At 42.4% G+C, this 22,425-nt stretch overlaps 1 protein-coding gene across 1 annotated transcript; it reads left to right on the top strand.

The window, feature by feature from the left end:
- Positions 1–756: 756 nt before the first annotated feature.
- Positions 757–19,340, top strand: NUS1 (NUS1 dehydrodolichyl diphosphate synthase subunit). Its single transcript, XM_058021301.1, has 5 exons — positions 757–1,138; positions 9,597–9,719; positions 11,863–12,015; positions 16,032–16,131; positions 16,831–19,340. Exons 1-5 carry the CDS (start codon positions 757–759, stop codon positions 16,919–16,921), a joined length of 849 nt encoding a protein of 282 aa, XP_057877284.1. The 3' UTR covers positions 16,922–19,340.
- The last annotated feature ends 3,085 nt before the right edge of the window (positions 19,341–22,425 follow it).

The raw sequence follows: 22,425 nt of genomic DNA, 5'->3' as shown, positions 1-22,425 counted from the left end.
TCGGATCCGTGGGCCCTTACAAGCCAAGGCAGCGAAAGCCGCGGCTTTTGTGGAGGACGCGAGTCGCGGTGCGCAGCCCGAGGCCGCTGCCCCCGGCTCCCGAGCCGTTCTGTGGAACCCCCGGCGAGCATTCGCAGCGCGCTCTGAGGGTGAAGCCTGCGTTTCAGTAAAGACATCCCTGAGGCCCGACTGCTTCTGTGGTGTTCAGGCGCTTTCTCCCTCCACCTCCGCTTCACACACCAGCCTAAAAGAGGCATTGCGGTCGCCAGGAAGAGTAAGGCAGGGAGGGAAGGGCAGCGGGAGGGCCTGCAGAGGAGTCCGCGAAGCAGCGGGGAAGCTGGGCAGAGCCCGCCCCCGGCCCGGCCCCGCCCCGGCGCTTTTTCCCTCCCGCCCCCGGCCCCGCAGGGCCATCGCCAGCAGCGGCCGCCAGGGGGCGCGGCCCCGCCCCTCCCGCGAGGCGGGCCCGCCCCGAGCCGCTCCCAGCCCCGCCTCCCGCCCTCGCCCCGCCCTCCCCGTCCCTCGCGGCCACGTCATTCGCGCTCCGCGGGCGGAAGCGACGTCATCCCGCCCGGCGGCCAACGGGCGGCTCGCGTGTGGCGGGTTGAGAGGTGAAAGATCAGGCGGGGCGGCGGGAAGATGGCGGCGCTGGCGGTTGCCGGGCGGGGGACGCGGGCTCCGTGAGGGGATGGCGCGGCGGGCGTGGCGCAGCGGCTGAGGCACCCCCGCGGGCCCCACGCGCTCCTGTCGGTCGGTCCCATGAGCGGGGCGGGCGGCCTGGCGTGGCGCGCGCTGCACGCGCTGCTGCGCGCCTTCCTCTGCCTGCAGCGCGCGCTGCTCGCGTGCCTGCGCGGCCGCGCGGCCGCCGCCGCCGCCACCTCCTGCGCGCTCCTGGCGCCCGCCGCCCGCGCGCTCGGGTTCCGCGAGGCGCGCGCGGCCTGGCGGCGGCGGGGCGGCGCGCGCGGCGGGGCGGCGCGCGGGCGGCAGCGGTGGCGCGCGGACGGGCGCGCCCTGCGGAAGCTGCCGGTGCACGTGGGGCTGGTGGTGACCGAGGAGGAGCCGAGCTACGCCGACATGGCCAGCCTGGTCGTGTGGTGCATGGCCGTGGGCATCTCCTACGTCAGCGTCTACGACCATAACGGTGAGCGGCCGCCGCCCGCGGTGCCCCAGGGCCCAGCCCCGGGCCGTGCCGGGAGCGTAGAGCCGGGGGGCCGCGCTCCTCTGGGGTCTGCCCGAGTCCGGTCCCGCCTCTCTGCTGGCAGCTCCTTTCCCATCCGCTGGGGCCGCTTGGCCGCTGCAGAGCTTCCATCCCCGGGGAGCCTGGGCAATGGCCCGGTTGTCCTTCTGGCCCAGCTCCCGTGTCGGGATGACCCGGCCCTGCCTGCTTTCTGGAGCCTTGTCCACAGCCTCGGGCTCACAGGAATGCTGACATCGAAGTGTAGGGCAGGACTGTTAGTAGGGAAGAGCTTGAGGCTACCCGCTCTTCTGAGTGCTGTTCATTGAGTTGGGGCTGAACCTGCAGAAATGAATGAATGAAAGTAGCCTTCTATTTTCAAGTACTCATGTGTGAAGAGACAGGATGGACAAGTAGTTAAATGTAAGCATGTATGTCCTGTGTGCTGTCTGTATTGTGAAGTTAAATTTTGTGGTCTGCATTTGGTCCTGCTTGGCATTGGAGTTAACTCTGAGCCAGTGCTTCTCTGAGCTCTGGACTTTTTTCACATCTGCTGTGTGGTTTTATTTATTACTGAGTCCCAGGTGTAAAACTATTGAACTCTGGCTCTTGCAGGTATGTTGATTCCACGTCACTGACTATCATAAAGATAAGATCAGAGTTTGGATTTCACATACTGTGAGGAAGTTGTGGAACAAATCTGACTTCCTCATACCTGTCCTTTCCTAGTGGGGGGCTAAAACCAGCCATATTCAGGATACTCTTAGTTGAAGCTTTCTGTCCAGCTGATCATTGAGAGATGATCTGTAACCTGTGCTGGACAAGCTGTCCACTCAGAAGGGATAACAATACATGGACTGTGTCCTTTTTGTGTCCTGCAGAGGAAAAGAACTTCATGCTGAAGATCCCTGTGCTCGTGCTGTCAGGGGTGAGACTGTAGGAGAGCAGGGTTTGACTTGTTTTGAGCCACTCCCAAAGGCTGTTTAGAGGTGCCATGCAGTTTAGGTGAACTCTGTAGATTTCTGCCAGGTTAGAGGTGTAGTTGTCTTCTAGTGCTCCTTCAGGAAATGCCCAGCAGTGCAGCCCATGTAAGTAGGGGAAATCTTTTGTTATTAAGTGTGCAAAAGCATCTGAGATATTCAGGCCTTTCCTTGAGCATAGGCATTTGTGATTTTTAAATTTTTTCTGCTTCATTTTAAACCATCACCATTTATAGTTTTGTTTCATGGTTGATCCTTCCTATGTGATAAAAGACTTGGAAGACTTGACTTTCACTAAATTACTCTTAAGATCATTATGAGAAACTGGGCTTAGTACCAGTCACTTAGCAGTTTAAAGTGGCCATCTCTGCAGGGCTGTTGTGGAACTTGGTTATGTTGTGTTTCAGAGGCAGAATGCTTCCTCATTTGGAAGTCAAAGGATGATATAAAATATTTGCATAACATCTCAAGCACACAGCGAACAGCACCTTCTGAAAAGTCATTTATGTGTTGACAGTTTTTACTCCCAACTTGGAAAGCATTCAACCAGGTGAAATGCTGCAGAGCAAACAGTACCAAGGAGGAGAGTTTCCCTCATAGCTTGAAGAGAGACATTTTTAATGTACAGGATCTTTAACTTCAAATTTAAATAAGGTATGGGCATATTGCCTAACATGTTTATGTATGGGCTTAGTTCCTTCTTCGATTCCAGCACTGTACTCCACAAATTATATGTATGAGAGCTGAACTGAGGAGCAGATCAAGCTGAGAATCATGTTTCTTGGTCGTCTTGGCTTTCATCTTGCCTCCTCTGCAACAGTGAGGAGGGAGAAGGCACCAGCCAATGCTTAGGTAGTCACTGCTGCTGAGCTCCTGTCCCTCAGTGAGGAGCCAGAGCTGTAGCACTGTCTGAAACATTTTTTGAAAACCAACTACTGCTTCTCCAGCATGTGTTGAAATTCAGTCACATCTAAGATTGACTGTTAGAAGACTAAATATGATGACCAGAAATGACAGTTTTGTCCTCTGAAGAGCTGACATAACCTTGCAGAAGAATTGTTATTGCTGGCAGTTCAGAAAAACAAAAATCTTGGGTTATTTGCTGCTGTATTGTTTCATTCAATCTAAAGTTGCGTATGTTAATTGTTTGCTTTTGTTCTGATGTTATTTTTTGTTTTGGCGTTGGGAATTTTTTCTTTCGTTTGGTTGGTTTTGTTGTTCTACATTATGTGATGCGTGTGGATTTTAATTTTTCATTCTAAAGTTGCATGTTAAAGAGGTTTTGCTGTCACTGCTGAAAATATAGCTATTATCTCATGATTTCAGTATCGAAGCATATTTTTAGTAGCTTGATCTTCTGTTGATCCTCTGATACTGAAATGTGCTGGTTTAATTGCTAGCTTGCTTTCCAGTTTGCTGGAGCAAAATCAAAGAAGGCAGAGCAACGAAAAAGTTTTAAATCTGTGGCTTTTGCCAAACTTCTAGGGTGGATGAGCATAGCCTGCCATTGCACATCATGCTCCACACAGGTGTTCAGTGGGTTGTCCAGGATAGCAGCTGCTTTGTGCACAGCTGAGCTTTTCAGCCTGACTTCAGCTTCAGAGAGCGAGCAAGCAGTCATTCCTACAGCGCTAGTGTAGCTTCCTGCTGGTACTAGCACATATGCTGCCTTTCTTGTGGTGCTGAGCTCCTTAGGGTGCCTTGATTGAGCATACAGCATTTCCAGATAGACTTGTCATTAAGTGGGATGCTGCAGCTGTTGCTAAATCCAGTGCTCAGTGGTGGTGTGGAACCCTCAGCACTAACACTGCTAACAGTGAATGTGACTGAAGTCAGGTACAGCTTGCTTTTACCAGTAGCAGAGGGTGACCCTTAATTGCAGTGTGCACTTGTTTCCATCCACGCAGATGGTGAGCAGTGCTTTTGGGCTGCTGAGCTGCTTCTGGGGGTTTGTGTTCATGCAAGTGTACCAACTATTGATTTGTCAAAGTCCCCACTGTGCTGGCTGTGGTGGAGAAGGAAAACTAATTTTGGGTGCTCTGGATCAGTGTTAGCTGTGGTGAGGTACACCTTAATTTGTTTCTTTTCCTTCACTGCATATCTGTAGTACTGAGATTCTTTTGATTGCTACAGGAAATCTTGTGTACCAGCTTGGTCTTCCATGGTTGCCTTCTCTGCAGGAAATAGTGTGTCAGTTTCCTGCAAAAGGATTAAATTCAAAATATGTCCTTAACTGCCTCTTCTATAGGAGGAAAGGGAAGCATGAAGTTCTTTACAGAAGAAGTGCTACATAAGCTGTTTATTTGTTTATAGTAAGGAATTTCTGTATTTTTTTGCAAAACAGCCAAACAGAAGGTTGTTCATGTATTCTTCAATGTCAAAATAAGTAGCTGCATTCCGGCTCACCATCTGCACCAGTAACTGTAAAGGCAGCTTTGCTGGGGTTGTGCAGGGCTCAGAACTGAGACTTTGTTTCCTCAGCATGTTTGGAGGCCCAGGGCGGTCTGGCTTTACTGGCCCTGGTGTGTGGAAGCCCTTTCTCTCCACTTTCATTGTTGTGCAACATGACAAAGCCATAATAAACTTAATGCTGCTGTGCACACCTGAGTTTAATAATGCAAACTAAAGTTTCAGGCTTTTGACCAGGAATTTTTCTATCGACTTCTGTATTGCCAGTTATTTCTTGGTAGAAATCCAGCCATTCTTTGGAGACCTTATCTGAGGAAATACTGCACCTTTGTTGCAGTCAGAAGGCATTGATAATGCTTTCAGGTAATAGTGCTTAAAATACCTTCTGAGGAGCAGAAGCCTTTTACTAGTACTGTGTACTTTAGCTTTCTTTTGGTAGTTGTTTTGCCTTTTGGGAGAGCTTCATTGAGTTTTACTTTTGTGAAGCTTTCCTGCTCTAGTTTAAGACAAGTCTAGAGTGCTTTCTGGGAGCTTGCTGAATCTTGGCATTTGGGTACTTTGGACTCCTAGATAGATGCTTCATGCTGAAGGTTTCTTCAAGCCCATAGTGTGACTGTATTGAGAATTTGGAGTTATTCATCATAGCTTTCTAGTGAACTGCTTTGCTTCTGAGCACTTTTCACTTAAAAACTCTTTGAAAGGATAGAGTATGGAAAAGAAATAATTTAATTAGCCCCAAAGTCGGCTTCTAGTCTCTACTAGATTTCTTGGTAATTTAGCTAATTTGATCAATCCATAAAACCTTCTGGGTGTGCAGTGTGTTTATTTCCCTGGGCAAGATAAATATGTTGTGGTTTTATGTCCCTGGAACACTTGTGAGATACCAATATCACATCTGCTGTGGCACCTGCTGTGGGCCTTCACCCACATGAAATTTCACGTTCCACAATTTCATTTTGGTGTTTAGTTGAGAGGAGTTCTCAGACCACATTTATTAAAAGGGATAACACTAATCTGTAGAAGGTGATCTTAAAGGAATGGGAAATATGAAAGAGGTATCTTTTCTCCTAATTGCTGATGGGCCCCTGTTCTCTTAGTGGAGAATGACCCTCCAAGAAGAAATCTGGGAGGAATGGTCACCTCTGAAGTTCTAAGTCAAATTCTTTGATTGATTAGTGCTGTCTGAAGTGGCCTTAATGTGATTGAAAGTTAAGTGACTTTAGTTACATTCAAACTTGGGTTGCTTTTTTTCCTAGACTCTTGGAAAGAAGGAGGTACTTGTAGCTTTTCATGTCCTTTGAGGTCCTGTATAATGGCCATGCTTTCCTCCCTTATCAACCAGCATGATCCAACAGGATGTAGGCAAAAGTTGTTCAGGTATTAAAATGGTTTCTTGCATGTGCATTCTTTGAAGTGGTTTATTATTTGATGTTCTCAAAATGTTAATACCTGATAACAATTACAACTTTTGATTACTCTTTCTTTGTCAGCACTGGAAAGAAGTTGAGAAAGCAAATAACTGAAGTGTTATGGAGATATGTTCTTAACTAGACTCCGCTTTTGTAAGGTGCTCCCTTGCAAGGAAGAGCTAACTGTTGTTCTGTGTTTTACCAGATTCTGCTGCTTTAAAAAGCAGGAAAATTAAAAATGGTGAACTTTGAGATGCTGTTAACAGGTGGTGGCTGTGGTAGTCTAGTCAGACAGACAAATGGTTGACATCACCTGGTGTTTCTTTGTGCCAGTTGTTCACTTCCAGTTCAAGATTCTTGTCACTTCTACACTTGATGAATTAATGACAAACTTCATTTGTCAGTATCTAACCCCAAAATGTTGCAACACCATGGTTGCAAGCAAAGGGGCATGGCTTGTAGTTGCTGTAAATCTGAGCAGAAGATCTGTGCCCTGGAAAACACCTGTGTAATGGAGGACTGCTGCAGGAAGCTAAAACTTCTGGTTTGCCTCAGCTCTAATAGCAACAAATGACAGACAGCATGCTTGCAGCTTCTGTTGTAAAAACAAGTAGTCTCCCTGAAAATAGCTCACAAGTTCTCAGTAGTTAAAGGAAACAAACCAGGACAGAGTTTGATACTCTTTTTCATTGGGAATTTTAGTGCTTAAATACATGTGATTCTTAGAACACTTCATTTGCAGAACATACACATTTGCGCCAGCTTACAGAGGTTCCAGAGTTCTGACCAAGCAAATGTTTCTGCTCTTCAAAACCAGAATATCTTCTGATGAAAAATAATAGTGACTACTTCATGTTTGTGTTCTGTGTTAGAAACATGAGTAGTGCTGCATTTTTTTTCATTTAACAGCAAACAGCTGTTGTATTGCCAAAATTTATTAGGCCTTTGTCAAACTAATTTTTTATACTGTTAAAATTATATTGTGGACTAGCTTTAATTTTGTGAACGAAGTTGGAGGGTAGCAGTAAATCAAGAGTTAACTTTCACTGCCTAGAAGCACATAATTCTGTTACTGAGTTGGCCTACTCATGCACTTGTTTGCTATATTTGTCATGTTTAAATTAAGCAACAGCATCTCCCAGAACTAACTTGGGTGCATTTACAAAAATTTTTAAAAATGAGCCTTATAGATAAATGGGGTTTTGAGATACTGTAAGGGAAAGGAGAATATAGCTGAGTCATGACCATGTAAAATTCTTGAAGTTGAATATGGATTTGGCCTGTGAATATTGCATTTGGCAGGACTGTGTTTGCAGTGATGTGCCTTCATGAATCTCTAGTGCACTGACTGAGAGACAAACATTGAAGGAGTATTCCCAAATGCTGTTGGTTTTTAATTAAGATCTGAGTTAATCTGAATTTTTACTATATTCTGTTGTGCTTCAGGATCTTCTCTTCAGGAAAACTGTGTGTGTGTCAAGGTTGATGGATCAGTGGGAATTTAGGTGTGGAGGCCTTTCCAAGGAAGGCATGCTGCAGCTACATGGTACAACTACAGTAGCTTCCTGTTTGTTAAACTGCTGTCCCAGTCCCCAGGTTTGAACAGCTGAGGGGGTGGGTGAGATAAACAGGCAGAATAGAAGGGTGGTACTCAGATAAATCTTAAGAACACATTTATTTAGCAAGTCTTCTGTGTCTGTTGTGTGTGTTAAGGACCTTCACTTTGGAGCTGGACCAATTCAGTATATGATATCCAAGCAAACACCTTGGTCAGTTCTTCTGCTTGTCCTCAGTGTCTTAATTTACTTTAGAGCTAGAGTGTGGAGTCTTAAACTAGTTCTTCCAGTCTTTGGCAGGAATAGGCAAAAAACCTTCCATGAGAAAGGATTTGATATCATTAGTATTGGGTGAGAAAGGGGAAGAAGAGCAGCAGCTTATTTCCCAGATTGGGAGCCATTCCTAATTATGTCACATGTTTGTCTGGATATTGAACACAGGTTTATTTCTCATATCTAAAAGTGTGTGGAAGTCAAGTGACTCCTAAAGGTGAGGCACGTGCAGCCTTGTCCAGATCTTCCTTGAAGAGGGTACAGGATTGGCAGTTTCAGGGGCTGCGCTGCTGCTGACCTTGGGAGTGAGGAAGACAATTTGTGTTAACCCCAGCACGAAACAGCCCGAGCCAAGCAGAGTTGTATCAAACAGGTGTATTTAAAGCAGCATTCTCAATTTCTGTTATGTGTAAGTATATGCTAGAAAGCAGGAGCACAGGAAGCCACAATTTAACTTGAGTTTAAACTTAGCAGAAGCATTCTAACACACCTTCTTCTGTAGAGGTTTGTGCCTTACCACAACTTGCTTTTTTGTAAACATGTGAAATTAATTATAAGCATCACTAATACTTATTAATACTTATTAAGCATCATTAATACTTACTAATAAAGCCCTAAAAATAGGGCTTTTTTTACAAGAGCTATCCAGGATGAGAGGAAAAAATAGATATTTTGCCACCTAGTAAAACCTCTAATGAACCCTGTAGAAAAGTTTTAATTCATTAGACCTAAAGGCTAGCATATTAAATAAATGCATTGAATCACTTCATATTGCAAACTAACTCCTGGCATATTATGGTCTTGATTCTGATGGTACACATTGGTTTGACCAATGTGGGAACTCTTGTAGCAGTTCCAGATTCTATAGCCAGGTTGTGGTGTTGAATCCTGAGCCTAGTCAAAATTTTGTCTTACATTCTTTTGCACTGTCTACATTGTAAGATTAGTGTGTGGACATTTTTAGACTGGTCAGTGGAAATGTTTGACATGAGGCTTCTGAATGAAGTACAGTAAAAACCTCTGAATACCCTGTGAAAAAAGCATTATCCAATTCCTGAGTGAATATGCCTAGTCATGCTTTTGGATTGTAAATATTTAAACTGTAACATTTAGTTTTTGCTGTGGCATTTAATTAGAAGTAGAGTTATGTTTTTCAAAAGCTAGAAATTATTTTAATGCAAGAACCCAAGTATGTTTGAAGCAGGCTTTTGTGATTTCCTGCATTTGAAATTTGTCTGCTTTAAATATGTAAGTATAAAAAGGCCTTGGGGACTGCATGAACTCCTTGAAACATACAGCTTGTGAAATTCTCTTATTAGGAAATCCCTGCTGTTGGATGGCTTAAGAGTGGATACTTACTGAGACCCGAAATGTTGATTTAGTGGTGACTTGCTTTGTTAGCCTGCATCCTTAGGCATGTGGCAGTAAGTGGTAGCAGACTTAAGCAGTGTGGGCTTTAAAGAAAGTTGGTGTTAATCTGACTTGGTGTTCTTTGCTGATGATTGCTTTCTCTATTTGTAGCATACCAAGGACAAGGAAATAAATCTTAAGCTATCCCCTACGCAGTTGCAACTTGCTGCTTATTCAGGCTGGGTGAAAGAAGAACAAAAGCACATGAGTTGTCTTTCCAAGGTCACTCACATTAGTCACATGCAGTAGCATTTGCTTTGAGTTCTTACCCACACTTGTGAACTCCAGTCTGAAACCAGTTCTGACTAATTTTTTCTGCTTGCCTAGTGTTAGTTTTATTTGTAACACCCTTTATAGGAGTTGGCTGATATGCTACTTTTTTTTAAAGGTATTTTCAAGAGGAATAATTCAAGATTGATGGATGAAATTTTAAAACAGCAGCAAGAACTCTTGGGACTAGATTGCTCCAAGTACTCTGTGGAATTTGCAAATCACGACAAAACTGGTCAAGGTAAGATCAACTACAAGAGGGGCTTGGAGTGCCCCTAAATAGCTGTATATCAGTCATAAATCTGCTTTTACTTAAACATATCTCTGTGTACAGTGACCTTTTTCTTCATGTGTGTGCTTCAGTTTTTCCAAACATAAACCTCAAAGTGGGGAGGAGAAAGGGAAAGAGCAAGACTGCTGGTTGTTATGGCAAGGTATAATGCTGTCAGGAAGGTAAAGGGCACAAGTCAAAAAATAAATTTGGTAATAATAGCTTTTACTCATACTTAGATGTGGGAAGCAGGAGTAGGTTTCAGGCCTGATGTTCCTTACACAGCACTGTCTGCTCTAAGAACTCATTTCCTCACCTGCTGCCTAAGACAAATGCTAGAAGTCTGTTCAAATATAATAAATCACAGGCACGTACTTGAATCAAGCCTTTGTCTTAAAGAGATGGGCTGATACAGCTCTTCTAACTACAACTCATAATACTAAAGTAGATCTTGTAAAAAAATACCTAAACAACCCTTAGGTTTTAAGATCATCATAATTCAAAGAGTTGTGAAAAGTTTGCACAAGTTGTGGTACATTTAGCTGCATTGAAAATGCTGCTTGCAGGTTTTGCCTGCCCTATGAGAGCTGACCAAATACTCAAATCCTTTGTGCCAGTTTTCCAGTACAAAGTATAATATTGTAACATGAGCTTGTCTTATGAACCACTTAGCCTAAGATGCTAGCATTTATGTGGAAGAACTCAGGTTTCATGCTATTTTTTTTTTCTTCCTGTGAAGGTTGAAATAACCAGCAGAAGATGGGGTAGACAGGCTATTAATATCTTCAACTCCAGCATACTTAGCTACACTTACCTAAGTTGGGATATTTATGTTCACACCAAACAAACTACTGAAAGACTTCTCAGACTTGCTGATGGGAAGAGTGCTTTTAAATCTCAGGAACCCTTTGTGCTGGAAACTGTGAAAAGCAGAGGTGTTTTCTGTTCTCTTTTTAAATTCTTCATTCTTTTTTAGAAGGCTTCACAGTCAGATCAGATGCTTCGTGTTTTCAACTGAACAAACTGACATCTATGCAGTTTATTATTATCTGCAGTTTTTCCCTTCTGCATAACAAAATTGCATGTATTGCAGTTTAGGGATACTGTTAAATATTTTTTAATGTAGGACATTTGATGCAAATTTGCAAATCAAGCAATATTAAGGAACAATCATTTTCCTTGTGATGGCTTTGGATAGATGAACTGAGGAGTTTTAATTGTTCTTGTAAATCTTGACTGTGCTGTGTGGTCCTTTGCAGTCAGGTTCTGCAATTTTAAGAAATGTATTTTTAAGTATCTAGTAATAGCTATCCTAAGTTTGGTATCAGCTTAAAAAGTTGACACTGATATTTAACCCACTTAGCTTCAAGCCAGTGTAGTGCACCATCTCTAGCCTTGAGCTTCCTTAACAAGTTTACCTCTTAGGTACCTCACAGTACTGACAGTGATGGGAGTCATGCAGTATGGGAAGACTCTTGCCTGTCAATTGTGTAGGGTTAAGATAATTACTGTTGGGAAATGTCCTCTAAGTCACAGACATTACTGCAGATGAATAGATGAATTCTGAACTATTATCTTGTTCCAAGCTTCAGTGTAACCATCTTTGATCCTTACTGTAACTCTTGCATCAAGATGCTGTGATCAGAGCCCCCAGGCTTAATACTTATGTCACATGAATGTACACAGTAGCTGTTAAAAACACCTTCCTCTTCTAGGGTAGAAATTAGTTTGTTGTTGTGGTTTTTTTGTTGTTTTTTTTTTTTTTTTATTTCCCTAAACCCCTTAAGTTACTATCCAGGCACCTTTCTTCTCAGTGCTTTGCCTGACAGTGTAAGAACCAGTCAAAATTTCCTGGAAAACTATGTCTGAAGACTGAATTAAGCCCCTTCGCACAAGACTTCTCAAAGTAGTTGTCTTAAGCTTGTGTTTTAGTAATACAGCAAATACAGAAAACTCTTACCCACTTGTCTAAGAGACAGATGAGGTGGATCTATGACTAGTTGTAATTCAGGAATTAAACTACAAGTTACTTTCAGTTGTATCTGTGACTATCTAAAGCACATGCAAAACAATTATATTTCTGTTGCTTTTAAACTATGTTTTGTACTTTCAGTTTTAAATTGCCAATCTACATTGAAGGTGCTGTCTCCGGAAGATGGAAAAGCAGACATAGTCAAAGCTGCTCAGAACTTCTGTCAGTTGGTAGCACAGCAGCAAAGAACACATTCAGACCTGGATGTGAATATGTTAGACAACTTATTAAGTAGTAAGTATAATATGGAGGGGGAAGAGTACTCAATTCATAACAATTTGGTTACTAGTGTATTCATTGCTTGCAATGTACGCATCTTGATGCTTAGTCTATCAGAGTAAGTTATGATTATTGCTTTTAGGCTTCTGTGAAAAAATTCTTTCTTGTTTATGCCTTTTGAGCTGGTTTTTTTTTTTTAAGCAGAAAAATTATTTAGCAGAAATATTAAGCTAAATTGCAGTTTTGGCTTTTCAGAGTTTACAGCATCTGTGGTATATTCTGTAATGAGCTTTCTGAAAAAAGTACTTTTGGGATTACCTGAAACTAGACTATTCTAATTTAGGTTAACTTCCAGCAAGCTGCAAATATGGATGGGCAGAGTCTTTTCCAGATCTGGTTACAGCAATTAAAGCTGTTCTGCTGCCTGACTACTATCCTGAATGCAAATGATAGAACACTTGCTGTTCTCTTGCTGCTCTATAACCCACACTATCTTAGTTGTCTTCATTACTAATTCATGCAGATTACTGACTGCACTGTGATGTGTGGCTACATGCAATAGCCATGAACAGGGCAGGACTGCCCTAATAGCACACCTGGGAGAAGAAGTTTAGAATTAGCATCCACTTTTCCAGTGGTACCATGGAGCTATAATGAGTTGCTCAGCTTGCCTAGGTGATCCGTGCATGTTAATTGCAGCTGCAATTGGCTCATCAGGTTTCAGATTACACACTTGAACTTGGGTGCCTTTGGGCATGTTGTTGTAGTGTGGTTCCCATTAATGGGACTTTAGAGAGTGATTTCTTCTTTTTCATATGGGTGATCAGCTGAATTGTTCTGCAGATGGACTTCCATGGAAGTTTGGAATTCAAACTGAATTCCATCCCTGTTATCAGCATCCTCCTATAATGGAACTATTACATGTATTTAATAAGGCACCTGAAGAACTTGGCACATCTCTTCTGTTATGCCCCAAAGGCAATTAAAAGAAATTAACAATCTCTCCTTCAGAACAGTTACTAATTTAATGGAAAACCAGTGACAGTTGTTACCTGTTGTGTGTATTTTGGTCAGTGATGCTTAACTGGAGCTTTTCAAACTTGTTGATCTTCTGTCTGGATATGTTAAAAGTATTAGGTCTAATCTTAAAATTAGTGGATTTATTTTTCAAGCATTGCATGCTAGCTGAGCACTGAAAGAGAAATCTAATCTGTCAAAACTATGAACTTTGAAACACGCTGCTTCATGTATGTGTCTAATAATTAAGGATAATATCTGTAACTTATTAATTTGTTTACTTAATGTTTGGGACATTGTTGGAGGTAAAGTATTTCATTACTTAGCAGCAGCTTTTTAAATTTTGTTTTACTTGTAGGCAAATTTAGTTTGTGTGCATTTTTAATGGAACAGTATTAAAAATATGCGTCTGTGCATTATTGATTTGAGAGCATGTTCTGGAAAGCAATACTTGAATAGTTACGTTCTTAGAGTTTGTATTAATGGTGTCTTCTGTAAATCTTTGGGGTTTTACATTTTGGTTTAAATACCTGTTAATGTAGTTTTTAAACTTTTTGTTCATGTTTAGGGTGCAGTTATTGAAGCCTAGTCCTAAAATGGTATGATTCTAGCTTGTCATGTGGCTTTTCTTCTTCTTAATTCATTCATGCACTTAATTCTTACAGTTTGAGTTTTCTGCAGTGTAAAAGTACTTTCTCCTGAGCAATGCCTCAGCTAACCAGCTTGTGTTCAGAAAAGTCGGTGCCAGCTGCATTTTAATATTGTCTCTGCTTGCTGTCTGCCTTCCAGCAAAGAACATGACTATCAATTGAGGCTACTCAAGTTGCTCTGTAAGATCTCTGTGGAGAAGGGTATAGTTATCAGCTCTAAAATTCCTTCATGTTCCCCTTGCAGAGCTCCTGACCTAGAAGGGATGTTGCCAGATTGGCATCCTTTGAGTGTCCAAGTCTTTTGGCCTCTTTTGTTGTTTAAAGTTTGCTCCCAAATCCTTGTATCTTGTGTGTGCTAAACTTGACTGCTGTAACTCTGTCAGCTCTGAGGGAGCTTCCACATGTAAATTATCTGTAGCACTGCTATGTTTAGGTAAAGAAATGGATGCAGACTGGAAAGCACAGTACTGTGTTTTCTAGTAGGCTGTTGTGACAGTAATACTACAGTGTGCATTATTTTCATTTTCCTTCGGAGAGGAACCAGAAGGAAATGTTAGCATTAACTGGGCTCTCTGAAGGTCTTTTCCTGTTTGAAAAGCCAGGTTGAAGATCTTCAGTGTTGAAGATCCTGCTGCTGTACCAGCTGAGGAGTACTCAGCTATGATGAGTAAAGCTGTCCTCTTCCTCCAGAGTCCCCACTTCTAAGTATTCACTGCTTCTCTGCAAAGCTCTTTGATACTAACGTGCTAGCTTCTGAACAGCAGAGTGGCTTTTGCTTTGCAATTTTTTTCTTAACTTTGAGATGAGATTTGGACTGTGGCACAAGACACCCCTATCTAAAGGCTTCATCCTTTCTTAGAAATGCACATGCTTAGGGAAAATAGCTTCTCTACCTCTGGTAAAAGGTGTCATCACTATTGTGGTGATTCAGTGGGGAGGGAGGGTGTGAACTTTTTGAAAAATCTCCAGCTTCAGTTTCAAAACCTGGGTGGAGCAAAATCTGGCCTTAGTTTCCTTTTCTGTTACCCCCGAAGTTAAGTTCCTCTACAATTTATCTGAAAACTGTAAAAGGCTCTCGACTGCTTTTGTGTAGTGGATTTTTTTCCTCATTTAAGCAAATGAGGAAATATTTGAGAAATAACATAAGAAGTTTGGAGCAAGTAGGCTGTATTTAAGTTTATCTACAAAAGGTGGTCATTACCCAGTATAAACACTTGTGCACTTAACCTGCAGAATTGGTGAGTAGTGGAAAAGGTGACCACAAATTACCTGCAATAATTGTGACTAATTGGAGCTTTATAGCAAAACAGGGTTCTGACTGCTGGAATGCTTTTCAGATGAGCTAGGCAGGTGCAAGAGGAGCAGTTTAGCTTCTTGGGTCCCCTACTCTTTTCCACAAGATGCTCTAATCAACTTGCTAGAATTAGCCGGGAAAGCTGGACTCAGACTGCTCATTGTAAGCCTATTTCCTGTCTGTCAGTTATAGCCCGGAGCCGCTTAGGCACTGCAGAAGTATATGGAAGGGAGACAGAGGCAGTGGTGTTTGGTCACTAATTGCCTTCAGCCTCAGAAGATGAGCAGGATGCTCTCATGAGGGAAATGACCGGCTGGGGTTTTACGGTATGGGTAGTAAGAGTGTGGGCACTTAGTGGAATTCATCAATGTTATCTTCCTCTGCCCTAGAATGGGTCAGGTTGTCCACATAGTAACATAAAAAGACACACTGCGCTGTTCTTCCTCACTCATTTAACCAGAAGGATGCCAGCTGCAGCAGTATCTTTGAAATTTTATAGTAAGTTGATTTTAAAATTTCTGTCTGGTCTCATACTGAGAAAGAGACAAGTCTTCTAACAAGTTGGGGTTCTTTTTCCTTGATGGTCTGTAGTACCAAGGTGTTCTTCAGTGAAATTTCCTTTAGCTTTTTTTTGGTGTCCTTTTACTCTACTTGATTGCAGCTCCACGTAGTTAAGTAACAACTATAGTAAGTAGAGTCAGGGTACAGCATGTTCTGTGCTACAAGACGAAACTAGTATAAGTCAGATGAAACAGCATTGTTAGGGTTTGCTGTTACTCAAAACAATGTAACTGTTCCTGTACTTTCCGTAGAAAGTCTTTGAAAACTACCTGACATAAAAATAGCAGTCCAGCTGGGCCTGCAGTGGCTGCCTAAGCTTTTGCTCAGTTGGTCATTCAGGTGTTGCAAGACCAGTCTGTCCTCTTGGGCTTTTAATTGTTAACTTGTCCTTGGTACCTTCATTTAAAAAAAGAAAAGCATTTCGTGAAAAAAGCAGATGCCTTAGGGTTTAAAACTAAAACAAATCCTATGATGAATTTAATAAAACTTAGTGTAACTTGTTATTACAGGTACACATGGATTTCCTGATCCTGATTTAGTCTTGAAGTTTGGTCCTGTGGACAGCACATTAGGATTCCTTCCATGGCACATCAGACTGACAGAAATCATGTGAGTTGCTTATAAATGTTATAAAACACACTGGAATGAAAAATACCTAGCTAAGCAATTCTTTATGACATAACTTATGGAACTGGCCAAAAGAGGCGATTCAGCTAAACAAGTGTCCAGAGAGTGATTTGAGGATATTTTAAAATTATTAACTAAGACCTGTCAAACATTCATTGTTTTTTCAGCCCTGACTAGCAACAGCAAGCTTCATGCCCCAGGTTTAAGGAACAACTTCTGTCACCACCTAGTGTGTGCTCCAGTCCCATTTGACAGCGTTCCTTATATCAGTGTTGATTTTCTGTGGCTTATAGGTTCCTAAAAGGGAAACTAAGGATACAAGGGAAATGGAATAATAGAAGATGATTGCACCAATGGATTGCTTTTCAATTTTAACAGTAACTGAGCTGACTAGATTTGCTGAACTTCTTAAATCCAAGCACATTTATAGTGCACTGGAATGTCTGGGCATGCTGTGCTGCTCCAGCTTTTCACTGGTTTGAAGGGCCCTGTGTACTCTGATGGGAGGCTTTGGTTTAGAGGGTGACTGGTTTAGTTGTTGGAGTGACAATAACCATGTTGAGAACAACTTCACAAGGTTACTCAGACAGTAGCTTGCTTTTAGTGATATTCCTGAGTGGCTGTATGAATCGTGTGGTGTTTATAAAAGCTTATTTTAATGTTTGTAACTTGCTTTCTCAGTTCTTTGCCTTCCCACCTAAACATCAGCTATGAAGAGTTTTTCTCCGCCCTCCATCACTATGCAGCCTGTGAGCAACGGTGGGGAAAGTGACTTCGGGCTGAGTGCATGGAGACAAGCTTTCTGTGGGAAGGAACTGATGTCTGTTTACAAGCACCTGCTACCCATAAGTCTGGTTCATAGTCCTTTCTTAATTTATCAAAAAAATTCAATAAAGTGTCTTACCTTTCTAGAGAGTCTGTGTGAATGCGTGAGAATCTGTGGGGAGGGGAGTTCACAGATTTCCTGTTTGCAAAAAACAGTTACTAAAAGCAAAGCTGAATTGCTCTCACTTTGGCATTCAAGTGTCAAAATGAACGTGCAAGAACTAAGTGTTGTGAAATCTACAGGACAATGTAAATAGGAGTCCATGCCCTGAAGATCCTTAAAACTTACAAAGAACTTCCATCTTTGTTTCTTAATTCTTCATGGTCAGGCATTTCAGAGCTAATGGTTTATCTTCAGATATATTTACTATGTAATATGTGAATTCTAGAGAAGTTGGTTTTGTTAACTGAAAATAGAAACTGCAGCTTGGCTGGGATGACTAAGCCAGCTGTATGTGTTAAGTTCTAGAAATACTGAGAAGATTCCATAAAAGGGGATGGATGCTTCTATGGTAAGTGGATTAGGCAGTCTGTGTTGCAGTATCCAGCTTTTTTTTTTCTTAATGGTGGGATGAAAGTATTTCTACCACCCTGAGTGAATGCAACATCTCAACATGAGGTCGGTTTTCCATTGGGAATAAGCATAAACAGTACTATGTATTGTTTGTATACCTGTTCTCCCCATAACACGCTCACGCAAAGTAACAAGCAGGAAAAGGCTCTGACATCATTTGCTGAAAGATTTGAAAAAGGTCTGAGTCAACTTCCATGGCTAAATGTGATTTGCTGCTTGTACTTGTGTGCCCAGCAAGGGAGTCTGCTTAAGCCTTTTTTAATTTTTATTTGTTCTGAACTGAGCATTAGAAGTTTGAATGGAACAAAACGGACAAAGAAGGAAGATGAAGTGAAGCTGCCCTACAGTATTTCAGCACTGACATAACTTAAGTAGAGATATTGGCTAAATGGTCTTCATCCTGGAATGGCCTGTTGGAGTTACATTCTTGTTTTGGAAGTAGTTTAAAATTACAAGTTTATGGCTACACTTGGACAAAGCAATATCTTTAGATCTGTGTTACTGAAGTCAGACATTGATACTGCGGCCTTCTGCCCTGCAGGCTGCAGAACTCTTGAATGCTTCATTCTGGAAGTGTTTCCTGTTTCCCCTCCCTCCCTCCACTCTTCAAACTGAGCCTGGCTTTATCTCCTTTGGGATAGCCATGTCACTAGAAGGGAAAACAACTGTTTTTAAAAGGGAATTGCCAGATTTTAAATGAATGTCTGCCTCATTGTGAAATGGTGTATTTTAACTTGTTGCTTGATGTAATGTTATAAAGCAGATTGCATAAACTCTTAGCTGCGGTTTTTTGTCATCATAAGGTTAGATTGCAGTTACAGAAAGACCTGTGGTCACTTTATCTCAGAAAAGAGCAAGGGATATTCAATAAACTAGCTAAGGTTTTTGACATAAAATAGCTTTCCATAGGAGCTGGAATATTTTGAGTACACTTTGTCAACTGGTCTCTTGTGTGTGCCAGGTCCTGTATTGCAGAGAAGGTGAACAGTTGTGCAATGTTTCCTGGGCCCTCTCATTGACATGGGTAAATTTTCTCACTGAGTGTTAAGTTCAACTTCTTTGTGGGGAGTGGGTAGCCTGTTGAAGGGTATCTGGAGTATTGACATTCATCTGTAATATGAATTTTGTTTCATTAAAATGCAAGGTTGTGTTTACGTTCCAATATGTGTTACTGTGTCCCTGAAGCAGTTCTGGTGCTGGCAGTAATGGGAAAAGCTTAGTTTAGCCCTCAAAAATAATGTATTTTTTATATTTGTATCAACCTGCCAAAGAATACTTCTCATACCTGAGTTCCCTCAGTCTTCAAACTTCTGCATATCTCAGCTAAAAAGATTTAATATTGGAGACAGATTTCAAGGCCTAGAATTTGTCTACAGAGGGTTGCTTAATAAAACTAAAATGATTAGTTCAGCTGCATTTGATTCAACTTAAATCTCTTCTGATGACCAGCTTAATTGTGAATTAAGTGTTCCTCCTGGAATTAATGTAGTTGAACTAATCCATGTTATGACTTAGTTGGGATAATTTTACTGTCCCTGCGTGGGCAATCTTCAGTGAGGTGTGCCAAAAGCACTGTGCATATCCACGACTCGATCTCTGAATGTACGTCCTCGCCCGTAGCGCCTCTGCCCAGCTTGTTCTGTGTGAAGGTCTGTGCTGTGACATATTGGGTACCTGTACATAATGTGTAAAATGAGTTTTTATGATTAGGGAATCGATTTATTGAACTTTATTATTGAAAGCTGAATCTGTAAAACAATAAATCAATAAAAGACTATAATCTTTCTACAGGCTATGGTGATACATGAATACTTTTGGAAGTTCAGCCGGGGTGCTGTAGCCCCATTCATGTTACTACATCTCTCTGGGGAAGTAGGGAAGTTCAAATGTTGTATTCTAGTAATAGTGTAAGAACTGGGCAAATTTTCATCTACCACTTCCAACTTCTTAGATGCTTTTATGAAAGCTTTCATAGTAAAGCATTTACTGTAAAAATATTTCTTTGATAGTCCTGGGAACCTGCTAAACTTGTTTCTGGCTACTAAAAAGCTTGCTTCCTCCCCCTGCTGCTGAGTCAGTCCTGGGCCATGGGCTGTGCTGGGCCTACTGCCAGCCCTGTTGTGGAGCAGGGTGAAGTGAGGGTGTGGTGTGGAAGAAGCCTCTGCAATCTGAGTGATTTCCATGCTCAGTAATAAAGGGGAAGCTTGTGTTAAGGTGAGTTTTGAAAATGCACTGGGAATCAAGCTGACCTTGAGGCAGCCTACAACAAAGGCCAGCAGTTTCCCAGGCTGTTAGGAACTGTGTTGCTGGCACATCAGGGGTGATGATCTTTTCTGCAGATCTGGTGAGACATCTGGAGTGCTGCATTCAGAGCTAGGCTTCCTTGGTACAAGAGAGACTCAGATTTATTGAACCTAGGCCACCAAAAGGCTGTGATGATGGGAGATGGAGCATCTGTTGTACAAGGAGAGGTTGAGTTGGAACTGCTCAACTTGGAGGATGCTGCGGAGGGACCTTACCAACACACAAATGCATGATGTAAGGGGGAGTAAACCCAGCCAGGCTCTTCCTGGTGCTGCTTAGTGGCAGGCTGAGAGGCAATGGGCTTAAATTGAAATACAGGAGAATGCTGAAACATCAGAAAAACCTTTTCCTATGAGGGTGCTCAGGCAGTGGAGCAGGCTGACCCTAGAGGCTGTGGAGTCCCCTTCAAAACCAGTGTGTGTGCATGGGGATGAGCATTGGACTAGATCACTGCCAGAGATGCCTTCCAGTCTCAGCTGGAGCTGGCTGTGCAGCAGTGGTGCTGCTGGGCTCTCTTACCTCAGCTGGTTTTTAACAGCAGTGGAGGCTTGCTGTAGTTAATTTGGCATTTCAATAGCAAAGAATATTAGAATTTTCTGTACAGTGGAAAATTCTTCAATTGCACCAGTGTGAGAGCTCCCCTTCATAGTGACTCCTTCTCATTAACAAATTACTCACATTTCTGTATATTTCCTCTTTTCCCCTCTTTCATTTTGCCTGGTAGTTGATCTGGTAAGGGAGCTAGATGAGTTTCTGAAATAGTTGCTTTAGAGCAGGGAATTTGGGGACATGGAAAGTAATCCAGGTGTTACAGAAAATAGGCCTACAAAGCAGTTCTTGAAATTATAGTGCTTTTTAGGTCTTCTTGTATGAACATGCACCAAGCAAGTGCACAGCATAGCATGCTGCACTGAGTTAAAGATTGGTGAGTAGCAGGTAAAGTAAAGGTCATTCTTTATAAAAGAGAGTATGCTCTTACACATTTGCACATCTGTAAGTGCTTCCTAAAGTACTTCACAAAAAGAACAAAAAAATAGAACCTGCTGGTTTGATTTCCTGTGTGTTTCATGAATTCAGCTTTTGTGCGAAATCATAACTGCCCTGAATAGTCTCTTATGTTTAAGATAATGACATCTTTGTCTTTACCGTTGAAATAATGTTTCACTATTATTCATGCTTATTCACTGCTTGTGAGAGACAGGTATATAAAGTCAGAGGGTAGGTGCAGACAGTTTTGGTCCTTGCTGATCCCAAGGTAGCAGCTGCCTTGCAGGTAGGCTTAGTCCTGCATGGCTGGCCTGTGCTGCCCAGGCAGTGCTGGTGCAGGAGGAGCTCTGGGGGCACGGGGCAGGTGCTCTGCTCCATGCTGGCTTCCGTGCTGCCATCCTCCCTGGGGGCACAGCCCCCATCAGTCACTGCTCCTTGGAAAGACGTTTAAAGATGTTCTCTTTGCTGCTGCCAAGCACTTAATGCAACAACAGCAGCTTCAGCTCCGGGGTGAGGAAGGTACTGGAGAACAAGGCGGCACTGTCGCCCATCCTTTGCAGAAACTTCTAACCAGTGTTGCTGTTGCTGTGAAGGTTACTATTTGTCCATTTTTCAGCACACCACGGGTGCGTGTAAACAACTCCTAGCTGTCTGCTATGAGCTAAGCCACTTTGATAAGCTTGAAATGTTCAAGCAAATGAATCAAAGGCCATGCTTTAAAGCCCACAACTTTTTTTCCCTCAGATCTGCCAAATTAAAAGGGAGAGAGAGTTGCAAGCCCTTCTTCTGCTGTATGTTTGTCTGTGTTAAATGATGTGAGACCTCCTTGAATTCCATTGAATCACTGCTGAGAGCTGTAGGATTATTCCCTAATTGCATCCTAAACAACTTTTTTAGATGATAAATAATATCATGTATTATACAGAAGCACGCCTCAACCTAAACTTTGAAGTGCTTCACAAATTAATGTTTAATGAAACTGTTCGCCTGGAGGTTTTTGCTGTACTGTGTAACTGGCTGAATACACACAAGCCAGGACTCTTTCATCTCTCTGACAAGCCTTACTGCTTTAATATAGCGTATTTTCTCCAACTGTGTGCAGTCAGTCAGTTCTCAGTTTTCCACACATCTCCCTGGCTGCAAAAATACTACCTTGTCCCCCCAAAAAGCCCACACATAGGAAACCCTAATGGATGCATCTTATAGAAAACACACTTTTGGGAAAATGTTTAGTGAAACAAAATATGGCTCATAAATGGTTTTGTAATACAGTTAATGGTGGTGAACTATGCTATGTTATTGTATAGCAGGGGTGCTGTTTGACAGCTGGCTGAAGATGAACCTGCAGTGTGCGCAGGTGGCCCAGAGGGCCAGTGGCTCCCTGGCTTGTGTCAAAAATAGTCTGACCAGCAGGACCAGGGGAATCATTGTCACCCTGTACTCAGCACCTCAGATCTTGTGTCCAGTTCTGGGCCCCTCATGACGAGAAGGACATTGAGGTGCTGGAGTGAGACAGAGAAGGGAAACAGAGCTGCTGAAGGGTCTGGAGCACAAGTCCTGTGAGGAGCAGCTAACGGAGCTGGGGG

This window comes from Melospiza georgiana, chromosome 3 (assembly GCF_028018845.1).
Source record: "Melospiza georgiana isolate bMelGeo1 chromosome 3, bMelGeo1.pri, whole genome shotgun sequence".
NCBI classification, from domain to species: domain Eukaryota; kingdom Metazoa; phylum Chordata; class Aves; order Passeriformes; family Passerellidae; genus Melospiza; species Melospiza georgiana.
Note: the sequence above shows the minus strand (reverse complement) of the source record. Positions and strands in the feature narration are given on the sequence as shown.